The sequence below is a fragment of the Physeter macrocephalus genome, chromosome 18, assembly GCF_002837175.3.
Source record: "Physeter macrocephalus isolate SW-GA chromosome 18, ASM283717v5, whole genome shotgun sequence".
NCBI lineage: Eukaryota > Metazoa > Chordata > Mammalia > Artiodactyla > Physeteridae > Physeter > Physeter macrocephalus.
The window spans coordinates 46,561,220-46,579,866 of NC_041231.1; the positions used below are offsets into that span (position 1 = coordinate 46,561,220).

At 44.7% G+C, this 18,647-nt stretch overlaps 1 protein-coding gene across 2 annotated transcripts in view; it reads right to left on the reverse strand.

Annotated features, from left to right (window-relative positions):
* The window catches only part of SCN10A (sodium voltage-gated channel alpha subunit 10), a 76,796-nt gene that overhangs the window by 21,223 nt on the left and 36,926 nt on the right, over nt 1-18,647 (reverse strand). Inside the window, exons 12-17 of one of the 2 annotated variants that reach the window (XM_024117038.1) lie at nt 16,471-16,709; nt 13,663-13,836; nt 6,091-6,450; nt 3,658-4,104; nt 2,180-2,320; nt 439-562 (exon numbers count right to left, since the gene is read on the reverse strand). In XM_024117038.1, the coding sequence (XP_023972806.1) occupies nt 439-562; nt 2,180-2,320; nt 3,658-4,104; nt 6,091-6,450; nt 13,663-13,836; nt 16,471-16,709 (1,485 nt within the window). The remainder of the gene's footprint in view (nt 1-438; nt 563-2,179; nt 2,321-3,657; nt 4,105-6,090; nt 6,451-13,662; nt 13,837-16,470; nt 16,710-18,647) is intronic. The other variant, XM_024117037.1, reaches the window with a different exon arrangement.

The window sequence follows — 18,647 nt, forward strand, 5'->3', positions numbered from 1 at the left end:
AGTAGATGCAGGTTCTGCCTTTAAGAGTCACATAGGAGATGCAGGGACACAGATGCATCATGGTCCTCCTCTGGGTCCTTTTATGTCCCAAGTCAAGTGTTTATGGTGGTGGCTACCTTTTCCCTTTCAACCTCAAGAGGGCTGGTTTATAACTCAGTGAGGTGTTTTCAAGGGTGATGAGGAAGGCAGAGCATCTGTTTGCCATGTCTGACGTGGCATGAGATGCAGATCCCACCACTCAGCTGCTGCGAGTCTGGCATTTGTGTTTGATGCTGGGCCCTCAAGCTTGGGAGTGAGGAGCAAGGGGCATTGCTTGCCTGTCTCCCCTGGACCCCAGGCCAGAACCCTGGACACAGAGGTGACCAGATGAGTACTTGTTGAGCTGGATTCTGGCCCTAATGAATGTCAAGTGGAGGAGGTCTGTGGCTGCCACTCTACCTTCTGTGAAGCAGTCATCTGGTTCATCGAGGTCATCCGCCAGCTCAGGGATCTTCCTCAGGATCTCCTCCGGATCAAGGCAGTCCACGGTGCTGCCTTCTGAGGAGCTCATGTCGTCCACTCCCTGCAGGGCAGAAGCCCCGGCAGTGAACCCAGCTCTCTGAGGGGCCCAGTGAATCTGAACACTGTCACCACAGGTCCGACTGGCTCAGAGCTCCGAGATGCAGAGAGAGCCCCTCAGGGCTGGACCCACCACGGCATCCCTTCTGTTTCGGTGCCTTGCCAGCTGAGCCCCAGAACAGTCATGCTCTCTGAAGAGCCCCAGAGGTTCAGCTGTGTGAGGCTTTAAACCTCCAGGCCCCTGATGGAGGGCTGGCAATGGCCCGAGACACGGTAATTACACCCATAAAGACTCTCAGCCTTCATTGGGCTTGAATATTTAATCATGGAGCAATGCTGCAGGGGCCCTGCTGCCCTCCTGACAGCTTCAGCCCTATAATGTCTCCAGATGAATTCAATTAGGAGCTGAAGCTGCTCTCATATTAGTAAACCTGATTGCTTGGCTAATGGACCCAAATGGTGGGGTGGGTCCCCATCTGTCACTGTCAGACCCTCTCTGCCTGGCCAGGGTCATGGACAAAATCAAAACAAAAACAAAAACAATCCCCAGTGGTAGTGTACTGAAAACGCCAAGTAGAGAAAACTAGCCAGGGGAGTCCTTCGAATGCTCAGCAGAAACATGTTCTCTACGTGTAGAAGATGGCAACCCTCACCCATCTGGAACCAAGAGGCTGGTGTTCACCCAGAGCCCTCAAATCCCTTCTCATCCCACCCTCTTCTCTCACCCCACTGGGTCAGCCTTGCCCAGAGGCACACAGCCAGTGGCTGGCACTCCTCAAGCTGATGGGCTTGATAACTTTGGGATGAATTATGTCTTCCTTATCTTTGCTTACCCGGTGCCTGTCACCATCGGCACTCAGTGGCTAGGTGTCAAGTTAAATTCTTGCGTTTAATACAGTGCTATTACAGATGCTAAATCTTTAGAGATACCTCTTTCAATGTAGCTTGTTTTCTTTAAAGATTTGTAATGAAACCACCAAGTTTATTTTTACCTCTTATAAAATTTTCTTCCTGCTCAGCCTATGTAAGTCTGTCAGTACAGCACTCAGTACAGATAGCCTCTCCCCGGCACCAGTCTGCTTTGGGCCCGAGAAGACAGTGTGGACAACAGAAAGTGGGGGTGGGAGGGGGAGATGGTCACAGGGAAGACTTCTTCACCCACAGCAACTCCCACTTTTATCTGCTGTCTCTGAAAGATACTTAACTTTCTCTGTGCACTGTCTTTTGTTTCCTTTTTTCTTGGCTGCCATTTTCTGGGCACTTATTCCATTTCAGGCAGGAGCTAAACATTTGACAAGCAGCATCTCATTGAAGCTTCAAAAGAATCCTACCAAGTAGCCATTACCACTCAGCTTCCCAGATGGAGACATGGAGGCTCAGAGAGGTTGAGGAACAGGTCCTTGGTCCCCCAGTCTATGGAACCTCATTCTTCCCAGTGAAATCATGCTGATTAGCCCAGAGGTTTGGAAGGACTTTAAAAATTCCCAAGATGAGACATGAGGCTCCACGGTTGAGTGTAGTCTGGAATACCCCACGCCCAGCCTTATCCTCCAGTCCCCTCCATCCCACTGGTCATTGTCCGGCAGGCTGTTTAACCTCTCCAGGAAGCTCACACACCTACCTCTGTAGGGCCCTGAGCAGGAGCCTCGTCTTTCCACTTCTCACCTAGGTATGGAGCCAGGGCCTCAGGGGACATTCCAGAACCTGAGCTCCTGGGTGGCAGGTGGTCCTCATATCTCCCAACTTGTTGCAGCTGCTCCTGCTAGTGAGAGAAAGTCCCAACTTGGGTACCTGGGCCCACCCTCAGCTAACCAATTCTAACTTTGAAGAGATATTGCACATCATCATCTGCCAGAGCCAAGGACCTAATATATGCAACAAACATACATACATACAGCCAGATAGATCTGTGTGTAATATTTGGCGTCATTGCTTACAAGTTGTGTGACATTAGGCAAGTTATTTAACCTCTCTTATTTTCATTTTTCCCATCTGCAAACTTGAGAAGGCAAGATCTACTTCATTTGGTTATTTTGATGACTAAATATGTTCATACTTGTGAAGCACTTCACAAGCAGTGCTTGGCTCCATAGATGTTAGCCATGACCATTATCACTTGTCCAGGGGTCAGAGTGGTAGTGAACTTTGCCCTTTGGAGACCCCAAGAACCCCCAAAGTAATTGAAAATGACTCTCAGTGGAGACAGCGTCACAGAGTTTATGTCCTTTATTCTGGGGATGGTGATGCCCTGCCCTCGGCTGTCACCCAGGCAAAGGCATGTAAAATATGGCAGCTGATAACAGCAGCTGCTGGAACACAAGAGCAGTGACAGCTGCAAGGGACGGAGGCTAGGGAAGAGCTACAGACTCAAAGCACAGCTGTCTGAGGCCACTTAGTGGCCTGGCCAGCAGTGCTGTGTCCCTGGCTCCCACAGGGACCCCTGCTTTCCTACATTGTGGAGACGTGCATGCCCTGAGTCGCTGAGAAGAGGTTAACGAGGGTTGATTTATCAGCTTAAGGTAGAAAGGAACTATGCGAAGCATTTAAAAATATATGTATTACCCGAAAATATGTTCAAATTCTTTGGTGCCAAAGGAACAAGTGTCATTTCCCTGTGACATCCCCTGTCAGGAAAAGCTGGATGAATGAGTCACATAATGATCAGGACTTTTTAGGCTGCTGGTGAAGATGAGATGAGACTTGCTCTTGGACAACATCCTGTTCTTAGAGCAATCTTATTAGCACCTCCTGCACAGAGCCTGGGTTGGGTGGAGCAAATGGGGCAGCTATATGAAAGACAATTTCAAGCAACTCCGAGTGGCCTGAGGCTCAAGCAGTGCCCCTGCTCCCTGCTTGCCTGGTGAATTCTGACCCTTTCTTCCAGGCCCTGATTAAATGTCACCTCCTCCAGAAAGCTTGGCATGGCCTGTGCTTCCTTATGTGTAGTGGTCTCAGGCCGGGCTTGCCTGGGGATCTTCAAGGCTGTGCCAGCCCTGAGGTTGGAAAACCTCTTCATCAAAATTTCCCTACTGCCCCTTGTCACTCCAGTCCTAAGTCCCCTCCCTGCTTCCTGTGGCTGTCCCGTGGGAGAACTCTCACCTTCCCTTGGGGGATCACTTCCTTCTGGGTGCTCTGAGCATCCTCCTCATCATCATCCTCCAAGTCATCGAGGTCAGACTCGCCCTCGGCAATGGGCACAGAGACCCATATGTTAGGATTGGTGATGAAGTCACTGTGGTCATCCCTGGGGCCTCTGGGAGTCAGAAGCCCTCCAGGGCTCCCCGCAGCAGTGTCAGCAGTAATGTGGTTCTCAGCTTTGGAGGTGGAGAGTGGGAGTTTCACCACCAGCTGGGGCTCTGCCTTGGGCCGGGGGAGCAAGAAGGGCCAGTTGAGGAAGCTGCAAAGGGTCTTCTTGGTGCACCGGACTAACACCTGGATCCTCGCTAGGGCCACCTGCAGGTTGTTCACCTCCCCGTCGTCCTCTGGGGCTGTGAGGTTGTCGGTGCTGAAGGAGTTCAGCAGCAGGGCAATGAACAGGTTAAGCACCTGGAGAGAAGGCGTGGAAAGGAAGATCACTCAATCGATGAGCTGACCCCCCTCCGTGGCCCACCAGGTCAGCAGCTGGGTGGCAAGACAGCCACACTGGGGCCTCTCCCTGCCCACCCAAGATGCTTTCCTTCTTGGGGGAACAGACATTCTGATAGCAACTGAGAGGAACATCGGGGATGCCCCAAGCAACTTGCTTCACGTGGACAAGGCTTGGAAGCACATTCTCCACTATAGAGGAGGGTCACCCCTGCTGAGCAAAGGGACATTCAGGGACAACAGAGAGGAGCAGGCATGGGCCTGCCCAGGACCACCCTCATCAGCCATACCCTGGGTTCTACTGCTCACTCTGGAATCCTGGGCACATCTCCTCACTGCTTCCAACTTCATGTCCTTCCCCCTTAATCAGGGAGTGGGGACCCCCTACCTGTCAGAGTGGTTGTGAAGAGGAAATGGCACGAGGATGTAAAAGTGCTGGGAGAGGCAAACTTCCTGCCTCAGGGTCAGGGGCCTCTGTGACACTGCAGGGATGGGGAGCTCAGCCTGGAAGAAAGGAGTTTTGTCCAGCCCCCTACTCAGGGGAGCAGGCAGAAGGCACCTCTGGCTCAGGGACCCTGTTGGGAAAGACTTTGAAGAGTCTGGATTTGTTTTTTCATCCCCTCTCTTGGTTTAGCTTTCTCTTATCTGTAAAATTCTTACGGGAAAAGAATTCAAGTTGGTTGACTTCCAGGGCAATAAGAAAGGGGCTCCTGCAAGACATGGAAGCAACCCAAGTGCCCATCAATAGATGACTGGCTTAAGAAGATGTGGTCTATATATACAATGGAATATTACTCAGCCATAAAAAAGAATGAAATACTGCCATTTGCAACAACATGGATGGACCTAGAGAGTATAATGCTTAGTGAAATAAGTCAGACAGAGAAAGAAAATTACTATATGATATCACTTATATGTGGAATCTAAAAAAATAATAAAAATGAATTTATATACAAAACAGAAACAGACTCACAGACATAGAAAACAAACTTATGGTTACCGAAGGGGAAAGGTAGGGGGTGAGGGATAAATTAGGAGTATGGGATTAACAGATACAAACTACTATACATAAAATAGATAAGCAACAAAGATTTACAGTATAGCACATGGAATTATATTCAACATCTTGTAATCATCTATAATGGAAAAAAACCAAATCGCTATTCTGTACATCTGAAACTAACACAATATTGTAAATCAACTATACTTCAATTAAAAAAAAAAGAAAGGGGTTCCTAAAAATAACACCCTCCCCCACCCTGGTCAAGGCTGGGAGAGCAAAGGCACCCAGAACTTGAGGGAGTAGAGACAACTGAGGACAAGAAGCCAGACTGGGCCAGAGAAGGGGTGCTGGGGCCAATTGGGAGAAAGGCCTCCAGAGGGGCTCCCCCGAAACCTGAGAGTGGGTTTTGCTATTGTCATGGCGTTGGATGTTGTCCATGATCCAGCTCCTCTCCTTCCTCTTGTCCCATTGTGCCTCCCCTCCTGCTCCTAGCTAGAACCTATGTAACTCTACTCCCCCTCCCACAGAAATACCTTCTGAGAACCCTAGAACGGAGAAGGGAAATTTTCCTTCAACAACTTCTTTGGCCCAGAAACTGCACTAGGCAATTTGTGTATGTTGTTCCTGTAATTTAATTTTCCCAGTAAGCCCATAAGTAAGAACTATTTTCTTGATTTTAAGGAAATTAAAGCTTGGGAGATTGTCTCTTGTGCTGGGTCACCCAACTTTACTAGAGGTGGAGCTGGAATTCTACATCAGGTCTTTCCTACTCTGTCGTATGGGTTTATTCCAGCTGCTTCCCAACAGATAGTTCTTACGTGTCCCACACAACTTGGAAAAGTGTGAAGACTTTTCAGTCAGGGAGGTACAATGTGGGCAAGACATGTGCAATGTCAAACTTTCTAGGATAACATGGAAGTCTCCTGCATTGCCCATGCACTCACCACCAGGTTGCCCAGCACCATAACCGTCAAGAAAAGGATGAGGCAGATGGACTTCTGGCCGACTTCCATGCAAGCCCACATGTTCTCAATCCACTCTCCACAGAGGATCCGAAAGATGATGAGGAAGGAGTGGAAGAAGTCGTGCATGTGCCAGCGTGGCCATTCTTCGTTGGGTGCTGAGATTTTGCGCCGGTTGTCACGGAAGTTGTCCCCGAGGAGCTGCTTGCCAACCAGAGCAAAGACGAAGACAATGATAGCCAGGATGATGGTGAGGTTCCCCAGAGCCCCCACCGAGTTGCCGATGATCTTGATGAGCGTGTTTAAGGTCGGCCATGACTTGGCCAGCTTGAAGACCCGCAGCTGCAGAGAAACAGAGACCGTGTCAGGTCCTGGTGGCTACTTCCATCACCGTTCATCTCAAGTCTTGGTCAGAAACAAAGAAAGCACAAGGTAGCTCATTCCATTAACATGGGTTGATCCCAGGAAGCTGCTTTCAAAGACCTTTCTTCGTATGTCACCAGTTACTCAAAAGTATGACCAACCCTCTATGGTCCCTATGTACTACTAATGTGCTCCACTGATTGTGGCAAAGTCAGGGGTCTCCTATTGGGGTGTTGGTCATGTGACGTGTACTCTCTTCTATAGCCACAAGCCTCCTGAATGTAGATCTATTCTATGCAGTGGAGTGGGGTATGATGGAACTCATAAATGTGTGAGAAGAGCCCACCTTTGACCTGAAGAGAGGCTAGCTTCCTGCAGGTAGGGCACAACCCACTGCATTTGAGAGGTATTGGCTACCCATCATCTTGGGGCATTTCTCATCCTGAGGCCTTGGACAACATCTTTTACCCCCACCATCTCTGAAATGGCAAGTATCTGTGATTTCATGAACCTGGGATTCATATGCTTATTTAATTGACCAACCAAACTACCTACTTTGTTGGACACCAGCCACGCACATACATAGCACTGTACTAGCCTGTGAGGTATATGGAGAGAAGTCTGTGGACTCCTGTCCTCATGGAACTAATGGTTTAGTTGCAGAGATAAGGCAAAGACCCAGAAAGTCTTCACTGTCAACCCAAATGTGCTAAGTCCCACAGGAGAACAAAAGCACCATGCATAAAGATGTCTAAACATTTAAAAAATACATTTGTGTGGTTCTTTAATTTGTTAGAAAGAAATATGTGAGCTCAGCTGTCATGGGATATTTATGGAGCCCTTACTAAGAGCCAGGCTCTGGCCACGGAGCTGGGATGCTGTGCTGGACACAGTAGCAACAGTTTTATCACCTAACACAGCAATAAGTCCCAAGGTTTAATCCTCTTATGCAGGAAGCTCCGTACGTATTTTTCTTTGTGATGGGGGCGGTCTGTGTTCACCTTAGATCTAATCTGGAACTTATTTTAATGAGGATGCTTTACTTTTGGAATAGAATGCAAGGTAAGTCTAATATCTGCCCTCTACTGAGGAGGTCACCACTTGGTGATGAAATGGGCCTCGAATTTGTGAAGAATATCAGAAGATGGAGTAATATGGTAGACTATATTGGGTCCCCCTTGGGTTCCCCTTTCCATCAAAAAGTTACTAAAAATGCTAGATAATAAAATCTTAAGTGCATTAATGATCTGTCAATAAAGTAATTCTTTAGCCAAAAATTAAATAACTATGGGAATTCAGAGATATAAACAGATTGCTGAAGTCAGCTTTTCTCTGAAGACATTTGCAAAACTGATGAATCTGAGCATAAGTTTTAATGGTCTCATGAGGCACAGCAAGTGGGAAACACATCCCAGGGCTGCCTAAGGTAGATAGTATAACAGGAATTTCTCCCACCATTAAGGCAAGATCCCATAAGAAATATCTCTCAAGACAAGGGCATGGGACTTCCCTGGTGGTGCAGTGGTTAAGACTCTGTGCTCCCAATGCAGGGGGCCCGGGTTCCATCCCTGCTCAGGGAACCAAATCCCACATGCATGCCACAACTAAGAGTTCGCATGCCACAACCAAGGAGGCAGCGAGCAGCAACTAAGGAGCCCTCCTGCCGCAACTAAGACCCGGCACAACCAAATTAAAAAGAAAGAAAAAAGACAAGGGCAAATCGAATGGCAAATTTTAGATAAAACTGAGAGAGGTTACTGCCAGAAGGCACTCACTGAAAGAAATTCTAAATGATGTACTTCAGGTGGAAAGAAAGTGATCCCAGAAGGAACATATTATGTGCAAGAATGGATAAACAGCAAGGAAGTGCTAAGTATGAGAGTGAATCTAAACAAACATTGAATGGACACAACAGTAAAGTTTCACGGGGTAGGGCAGAGACTGGTTATATGGTCACCATTCACTTTTACTCCTCTCAGACACAAAGGAAGACTGTTTTCCCACTTTATTTGCAAATAGTTGAGGTCATATTATTGGGTTCTGGCTGATGGAATGGAGATGGAGACAGAAGTAATGTATAGTACTTTCAGGCAGAGCCATAAAACATCATGCACTTTCTCTTCCCCTCCCATGGCCACCATGGAGGCCACCCATTGAAGATGGTGGTGACATCACACCATCCTGAGTCACTGAGTCACTACTTGGAGCAGACAAACCAGGAGAGTTTCCCAACCAGCACTGAATATGCTGTAAACATAAACCTCTATTATGTTAACTCACAGATTTAGAGATTGTCATTACAACTAGTTGTACTTCTCTTGAGTAATGTAGAAATTGGTACATTGCAGAGAGCCATTTCAACACATCAGATATGTGGCACTGGCTTAGTGATCACGTGGTGTACAACAAGGAAACTGATAGAAGAATCCTTGGAAAGTGTTAATCTGTGTTGCAGGGGCAAAATGATTGTCTGCAATAATTCTGGGGCAGATCATGAGCCAGTAGCACTAGGCAAAGGGTCTGTAAAACAGAACCTTAGTATCATGTGTCAGTTGTAGTTGGTTACGTTTGTCAAGACATTACAAGAAAGAGATGAGTTCAGGGAATATTTGGTTGATTGATAAGAAATAAAAGGAAATAGAATCCAGAAGTTTAATGTATAACTGAGTCACTTTGCTGTACAGCAGAAATTAACACAACATTCCAAATCAGCTATACTTAAAAAAAATAAAATAATCCAGAAGTTTAGAGTCTTGAAGGTTTAGGGAAGTACATTGCTTTAGATCTCAAAGACTGAGCAATGGGATTAAGTCTTTATGTGTTCAAGACCAGTTAAATTTTTCAGGGAAATGAAGCACATCTTAGCAAAGATGCTATTAATGGTGTAGCCACCATTTGAGGCAGAGAGAGGCAGGGGGACAAGAGAGCAAAGAAACAAAGTGGAGCTGAGAACTTAGTCAAAGAAAGCACTCTGGATGTATAACACACACAGAGGTCTGAAACCATCTAAGTTTTGAAGGAATTGTATTGCAAAAGAAACCATGAGCCCGGACTAAAAAAGTCTTTGACTGTGTAAACCTTGCCATCTTTCCACAAGCAGGAGGCAAGCTTTGAAGGTTGTACAGGCCTTCAGATATGGCACAGTCACTTCTAGAAGGAGTCCCACCTAGAGCTGACTGGCTTGCATCAGACTATGACATAAGTGAGGAATAAACCTTTATTGGGCTAAGCTACTGAATCTTCAGTAGTGTTTGTACAAATCTGGAATTATTTATCATCAATTAAGTCATATAGCTTTTTAAAAACAAGATAAAATTAAAATAATTAACACGATAGTAAGTTGGGAAGGGGTAACTGGAATAAAAAGTTGTCCTGAAAAGTAAAGATTTTAGCTAACTTTTGACTTTAAGTTAACAATACATGCTGTCATTTCTAAGGTAACCACTCAAAGAATAAAAACAGAGTATTTAGTTTCCAAACCAATAAAGGAGGAAAATGGAACAAGGAAAAACAAACAGTTCAAAATAAATCAAGAAGAGAGAGAACAAAAATGCTAGAACAGAGGAAACAAATAGAAAACCGAGAATATAATGATAGACACACATCCAAATATATCAGTATTCACAATAAAATAAGTAGACTAAATGCTTTGGTTAGAAGACAAAGAGTGGATTGAATAAGAATCCAAAATCTGACTGCATACTATTTACAGTAGACATATAACAACCTTAAAGATATGCAAAGGCTGGAAGTAAAAGGAAAGATAAAGATATATCAGGCAAATTCCAAACTAAAAGAAAAGAGAGTTGTTTAATTACTATCAGGCAAAAGAGATTTTTAAGGCAAAAAGCATTTCCAGGGATAAACAAGGTCAATTCTCACTGATAAAAGTTTTGCTCCACTGGGAAGATATAATAACTTAAAATATGTATGCATTTAATAACATAGCCTCCAGGTAGAACCGTTAAGGAAAAACATCATGCCGTAATCATAGTGAAAGATATTTTTACACACTACCATCTCAGTAATTGCTAAAACAAGCAGACAAAAATAAGCAGGGATATAGAATATCTGGACTACACAATGAACTTTCTCTACCCAATGGATATATATGCAGAGTATTGCACCCTACAACTGCAGAAGATGCATTCTTTTCAAGTGCATAAGGAACATTTTCACTATGCTGAGCCAAAATGAGATTATCAATAAATTTCAAAGCATTAAAATCATACAGTGTATGTTTTCTGAGTATAATACAATTAAGCTAGAACTCAACGGCATAAAGATAAGTAGAAATAGCACATACATTTCAAAATTAAGAACCATGCTTCTAATTAGCCTTTGAGTCAAAGAATAAATCAAATTTGAAATAAGGAAATATTTAGAACCAAACAATAAGGAAAATTCTGGGGCTTCCCTGGTGGCGCAGTGGTTAAGAATCCGCCTACCAATGCCAGGGGCACGGGCTCGAGTCCTGGTCCAGGAGGATCCCCCATGCCGTGGAGTAACTAAGCCCATGCGCCACAACTACCGAGCCGGTGCTCTAGAGCCCACGAGCCACAACTACTGAGCTCGCACACCTAGAGCCCGTGCTCCACAACAAGAGAAGCCACCGCAATGAGAAGCCCGTGCACCACGACGAAGAGTAGCCCCCACTTGCCGCAACTAGAGAAAGCCTGTGCATAGCAACAAAGACCCAATTCAGCCAAAAATAAATAAATAAATTTATTTTAAAATAAATAAATAAAATAAGGAAAAATCTACATATTAAAGCAGTTCTTAGAAGGAAGTTGAAGTCTTCAATGAATATATTGGAAAAGGAAATAGGCTGAAAATTCCATCCTAATAAGTTAGTAAAGAATAAAATATGTGTAATGGAAGCTGCAATTAAGATAAGATGCAGGATTAATTGAAATAGAAAACATCAATGAAGTAGAGAGGATCAACAAGCTAATAGATGGTTCTTTGAAAAGACATTAAATTGACGATCTTTGGCGAGACTAATAAAAATAGATAAAAGAAAGCACAAATCACTATTTTTAAAGAAAGAAAAGGATAACATAAGTACATGTGATATGGAGCATTAAAATGTAACAGCACAGCATATACAACTTAATGTCAATAAAATTAAAAATTTAGATAAGGAGGAAATTTTTTTAGAAAAATATAACTTACCAAAACCAATTTGAGAAATTGAAAATCTGAGTAGTTTCACAGCCATTAAGAAAATTAAATCAGTAATGAAAAATCTTGACTTGCAGATGGCTTAATTAGTGAATTCTACCAAACTTACAAGAAACAATAATTCCAGTCTTACCCAAAGATTGGGTGTAGAAGAACAGAAATACTCCTCACTTCTTTTTACAGAGATTAGCATAACCTTGATGCCTAGATACTAAAACCTAGCAAGGACAATGCAAGTAAGGAAAATTACAGGCCAAATATTACTGATCAATATGGAGGCAAAAATTTTTTAAAATTATTAGCAAACTGAATCTTCCAATGTATAAAAAATGTATCACGATCAAGTTGGGTTTATCCCAGGAATGCAAAGTTTATTTAACATTAGAAAATCAATTAGCATAATTCACCGCTTTAACAGATTAGAGAAAATCATGTGATTATCTTAATCATGCAGAACAATTGTCTGATAAAATTAAACATCCATTTATGATTAATATTCTTAACAAAAAAACTTCCTAAACTGATAAAGGAGTTTTAAAAAAAATCTTCTTAAAAAACCTGCCACAAATATCAGACTTGCTGAAATACTGAAAACATTTTCTTTGAGATCAGGAAAACAGCAAAAATGTGTGCTATTAACACATCTTTTCTACAGTGTACTGGATGTCCTAACCAGCACAGAAATGTAATAAAAAGAACCAAATGGTATAAGGATTAGAAAAGAAGAAACAAAACTCATCATTTGCATATGATATGATTCTGTTAACAAATTTAAAAGATTGCATAGATAAATCATGAGAATTAATAACATAGCTATCTGGATCCAAAAATATTAAACAGCAAAGTGCTAGCAAAAAAAAAAAAAAATCAACCCAAACCCCAGAAAAGAACATTTAAAAAGAGGTTTCATTTGAAATAGCATAATGAACTAGGGAATATCTAGGAATAAATCTAGCAAAAGATATGCAGGCAGTCCCTTATGGAGAAATTATAAAACTATTGAAAGACTGAAATAAATAGATTGTGTGCCATTTTTGTGGATCAGAAGACTACATAACATAAAGGTTATATTTCTTCCCAAACTGATATATAAATTACTGCAGTCCTAATAGAAAAAAAACCCCAAACCCAACAATTTTGTGTGTATGTGGGTATGTAACTTGGCAAATTGATTCTAAAATGAAGGGCAGGGGCCACGATATTCTTGAAGAAATAAAATAAGGTGGGTGACTTGCCTTACAGACACAGACATCAGGGGGACATCTCTTTTGTTAAGAATAAGGGAACCCATCCTGCAGAAGGAGTCCTGGAGCTGAGTTGGGAGAAGAGCCAGGACGGGAGGCTAGTAGGAGGCTCCCCTGCATCGGCAGGCGGACTCTCAACCACTGCGCCACCAGGGAAGCCCAGGAGGCAGTTTTTGAGGTGGGTGAGACATTGGGGCTGTGATTTGGGGACCAAGGGAATCAGAGGATGATGAGAGCTGGGACTCTGGAGTCAAGCAGCCTGGCTTTGAAATGCAGGTCTGAGGCTCACTCAGCAGCAGGGAGACTTTGGGCCATCATTTAACCACTCTGTCTCAGTTTCCCTCATCTATCTGTGGGGATAGTAAAAGCAACTCTCTCAGGGTGATGTAAGCATAAAATGAGATGTGTTATGTCAAGGGTTTAGCTCTGTGCTTCATGCATTGTCAGAACTCAAGAAACAGTAGTTGCTATGATTATCATTTACTGTTACTTGGTAAGAGAACAAGAGGGTGCTAGGAAGTCTCCTCTTAGTGCAGATGAGGGGACCCAGGCCCAGAGAGGAAAGGGCACACCCCCACTTTGAGTAAGTGCAAAGCACCACGTCTCTGGCTCCCAGGAGCCATGCCCTGCCTCCTCCCACAGGGAACGAAGAGGAAGAGAGAGCTGGCTGGTGGGGTCCCCAAAGGACAGAGTCCGTTTCCAGTGGGGAGCCTCCTTGGATGTCCACGTGGAGGTTCCCCAAGTTGCCAAGAGAGTACATTACCAGGCGGAAGGTCCGCAGCACCGTCAGGCTCCCCTTCCTGACCGCAGCCAGCTCTATCAGGCTCACTGTGACGATGATGCAGTCAAAGACGTTCCACTTCTTCTGGAAGTAATAGTAGGGATCGAACGCTATGATTTTGAAGACCATTTCAGCAGTAAAAAACACGGTAAAGACCTGCGGACAGAAACAGGGATCCATCTCAGCAGGGTCTGTGGGGTCGGGGTACAATGACAAATAGAGCAGGGGGAAAATGTCGTGTTTATAAAGTGGCAAATCCCTTTACCTCGTTTTTATTCTGTTTCTATATTATCTGCAGGCTCCTGATGGATTGGGGATGGGAACACTCAGTGTGGCAGCAGAGAGAAATCTCTGGACCAGTGCTCAGGGAATACATGTTAGTGTTTCCATGCTTCAGTGTTTCCGTTTGAATGGTGTTGGACATGGAGTAAGTGGATAATCATTAGGATAATAATTATTATATAATTATGTAAATGAGAAGTCAGTCTGGTTCAGTAGTTTAAAAGCAGGGATCATGGGGCAACACAGACCCAGAGAAAAATGTCAACTCAGCCATTCCTAGCTTGTATAAGCTTGGACAAGGAGTGTATCCTCTCTACCTCAATTTCCTCATCTGTATAATGGGCTTTAAGTGAGATAATGCATACACAATTCTTAGCAAAGGTCCTGGCAGACAGTACTTCATTAACCAATAATAGCTATTAGTAAGAACAATAATAATACATTGTCTCTAAGATTCTTTCAGCTCTGAGTATCTTTAATGGTCTTAAACAGGATAGATTTCTGGCATTGAGAGAGGCCAGGGCCAGGTTTGGGTCACACAACAACCAGCAGGGAAGGGTGACAGGTAAGGAAGAAACCAAAGACCAGAGTCAGGTGTTTTTCTCTCATTTGTTCTCATCAGAGCTCCTCGCCAGCCTGGGAAACAGAGGTAGTTACATCCCTTTTACAGAGAAGGAAGTGGCTAAGAGTTTAAGGGACTTGACTGATGCCACAAGACGGCAACTGTGAGATGCAAAGAGCATCTACTGAGTGCCCTTTGTAGGCAAGTCAGCGTGGTGTGGGGGTGGGGCGGTGAGGTCCTGTGCCCAAGAGAGACCTGGGTCACCTCTGGCTCCACCTTCCCCACCTGTGCTACCTTGGGCAGGATACTGAACCTCTCTGAGTCTTAAGGCTCTCTTTTGTGCTGCGAGGGTGGTGATAACCTCATAGTGCGTTGTGACGCTGAGATAACACTTATAAAGCACCTGACTCATCATAAGCACCACATAGTGCCTGCATTTCTTTCTTTTTAAAAAATGGCACTGGGCTCTGTCACAGTAGTAAAGGCCTTTGGTCTTTCTTGCCTCAACTTCTCCAACTGTAAAACAAGGTGCGGGCTCAGAGGTCTCTTCCATTGGACCCTTTGGGGTCTATGATGACTTCTTGGCAATAAGCTCTCCCTTCTCTTTCCATTTCCCCTTTTCATATCAACTTTACATAGAATGTGTCTTCTTAGCCTAGGTGCTGCTGAAACGTAGGCATGCTAGCTCCACAGTATCCCAGAACCTACTGGCATCATTTTCACATCCCTGGATTCTGGGAAAGGGGGAGATTTCCAGAGAAGAGCAGTCACATTTCCTCTGGGACCCCTCCTTCCACCTAAGTCTGAAGCCTACAAGGAGTTAGAAGAGCTGTATGGTCCTGGTGGACCTAGTAAGCCACCTGCAGTGGAGTGGACAGTGGTGTGGACATGGAGGCAGGACCCTGACTTTCACAGCTTCTGCTTTTCTTGCGTGCATCTGCACACACACACACACGCACACGCACACACACAGACACACACACACACTAGCAGGTCCTGTGATGGGGTTTAGCACCCAGGAGTTGAGAGGTATGAGCTTCAGAGCCAGTTGGCCTGGGTTCAAATCTTGATGCTGTCACTTACTCACCTCTAGGACCCTGGGCAAATTAGTTAACCTCCTGTGCCTCCGTTTTTCCATCTGTGAAAGGGCATAATAATTGTACCTACCATATCGGGGTTTTGTGACAATACCATGAGATAACCCATGAGAAGCATATCTGGTCTTGAGTAGGTGATCAAATAAAGTTGGCTATCGTTACTGTTCCTGTGGGGCACAGGCTGAGGACAGTTCTCCTCTGAGTATGACACTTTACTCAGCATGTAGGGAAATCCAGTATGGACTCTGTCTTGTTCAAAAAAATTATACTACAAAGTTATGGAGGAAAATTTAAAGGAAAGTCCTGTCTGAACCAGATTTTTTAAAAAGTTCTGACTCCCTGACACTTTTGGGACAACAGCAAGCATGATCCCAGGTTCCCTCTCTCTCATTATCTTCCCCTCCCTCCCCCACCCTTCTGCACTTAAATGACAGCATCGAAAAACCATAGACATTGTGTTTTGCAGTTACAAAAGCAATAAAATTGGAAGGAAATTTGCAAGTCCATAGGTTGTCTTTAGATGGGAAAGTGGCATTTATCATCATTTTGAGGTAGTGGGAGCTGCAATGCTGAGAATTCAGGTGGCTGTCCTAAGTTTTGTAAAGCGGGGGCTAGCTGCCCCTAGGTCAGGGCTCTCTCTGTCCACCTCCCTGTGCTCGTTCATCCCAAAGCAATTCCCAGCAGCTCAGCCTGGTCCTCCAGACTTGACTTCCTGCACTCAGTGTCTACACATCTCCCACACTGCTCTCAGCCAGCAAGATCAACACTCCAGTGAATGAGGGCATGCTGCTACCCCACCCAGAGCCCCACAGCTCTGACAGCACAGGCAGTGGCTGCCAGGGCACTCACAATGTTGCCAATCTGGAGCATGGCTTCGAAAGCAGGACTCATGCCGTAGTGCTCCATGGCCATGAAGATGGTGTTCACCACAATGCACAGGGTGATTGTGAGCTCTGCAAAGGGGTCCGTCACAATCGCGAAGAGAAGGGTCTTAAGCTTCACCCACGTTGGGCAGCAATCCCAGATCAGATATTTCTGAGCCAAGCTGGTCAAGCAGGGTGGGCACCTCTGTTTAGACTCCTCGAGATCTGCATCACAGGTGTGGTCAATGACAGCTGTCAGCCGGGCATGGACTCAGACCCCCACCCCATGGCCAACCTCTAGACCTTGTCATTACTTACAACTACCACCTCCCATCTCCACTTCAGCACTCACCCTTTTCCTCCTTTTTGAGCCCCTGTAGTCTAGCAACTGCAACCCAACCTCTGTCCCCATTCAGTCCTCCAAACCATGGACCGTACACTTTTTAACCATCCATCGCATAGGTCATGTCTTTGCTTCTCAACTTACCCAGCTTACATTTCATGTCCACCCCCTTCATACTCCCTTGCAGACACCTCAGTTCCCTTGCCCTCTCCCCCCTCCATTGTACTTGCCTGGCAAAACCCCAACTCTGAATAAACCCAACATGGAGATGACTCTGTACCTGCACCCAACCAACTGAACCTGGTTGGAAAAAATCCACAACCACGCTGACTGGTCCCAGCTTGTCACTGCCCAGAAATCCTGCCATGTTTCTCCATTTCATTCCTTCAATCTTCCAGACCAGCATTTCTCTCTACCTTCCCTCTCCTCCAACCTCTCCCTCCTCCTCCACCTCTCTAATCCTCACTCTCTGCTGATGAGTAATTATTAAATAGTTATCCATGAGCAAAAATAACAAACAATACTGTTGTTACTTGAATAGGTACACATTTCTCAAAACACAAACTCAGTTATGCAAGAAATGTAGCTTATGGCGTTTTTTCTCCCGTAACTGAATTCAATTTATACTTCAAGTCTCCAACCAGGGGACTTTGTTTTGGTTAATTCAACGTCTGCTACTACTTCATTATCTGAAGTTGTGTCTGAGTTCTGGGGAGCTGAAGGTTGGTGGAGGGTTGAGCTGGTCCTAAGTCATTGCCAAGTGTATTTCACTTGAGTCATCAATGTTCCCATCTGGTCGTCAGGGGTGGGAGAGCCATGGAGATGGCTGTTGCCTCTTTGCCTCTCACTCATCTCCTTCTGCAGCCTTCAATGGGAACAAGGTGATCATCCAGATACTCTCCTGTCATGCTGGGGCCACAGGGCACCCTTTGGGGCTGCCTCAGTTCTTCTCTACCCAGGTACGTTACCGGCCCATTCTACCCTACAGTTTCTGTGTCATGCTAGGCATGAGGGTCTCTGTCTAAGACTTGCCGCCTCTGGCTTCACCTAGAAAGTAAGGTACAGATTGGCTCTGTTTTCAAATCCCTCAAATATTTTGTTGTTGTTGTTGTCTGTTGTCCACCATGCCCTCCCCTGCAGTTAGAATTCAGCCCAGGGCTGGGAGGAGAGCACACAGGGCCCCTTCTCAGGGACACACCAACATCCAAACTCCTTTCTCCATCCTCCAGCTCAGGACATTTTAAATTTGTCCAGAGGAGATGAATAACTGGATATGACTAAGGCCATGTTTTCCATGCCCTGAGGCAAAAGAAAGGTTGGATAAGAAGACAGGTCTTATACTCAGGGTGAGAAGGATATAGCTGTGCTATTTGGTACTTGAGTGCCAGGTGGCCATTCTCTTCCTCCACCCTGTGGCTTGGTGTAAGCAGTGAGAATTTAGATCCATCCCTGGGGAAGCTGAGTGGATTCCCACCTGATTGATAGAACCCTGAATTAACAAGGATTTAGTTAAACTGAAGGATTAATTTACTTAAGTTGCCTTCTAATGTTCAGCATGAGCTTGAGACAGAAATTAAGTTATAACCATAAAAGTCACTGCCATGAAACACATGGGAACAATTATTCCATGTTTGAAAATTAAAGACTGTTAAATTTCTTGCATACCTGAGTGGTAGCCTGAAATTCTCTGTGCCTGCTGGATCACTTTTTAAAATCTTGTTTTGTGAATACATACGAAGCAGATGTTAATTTGAACAAGAAATGAACTAGAGCATTTCAGTCATTGGATTCTATTGTTTTTGAAAATTTATCCACATTTT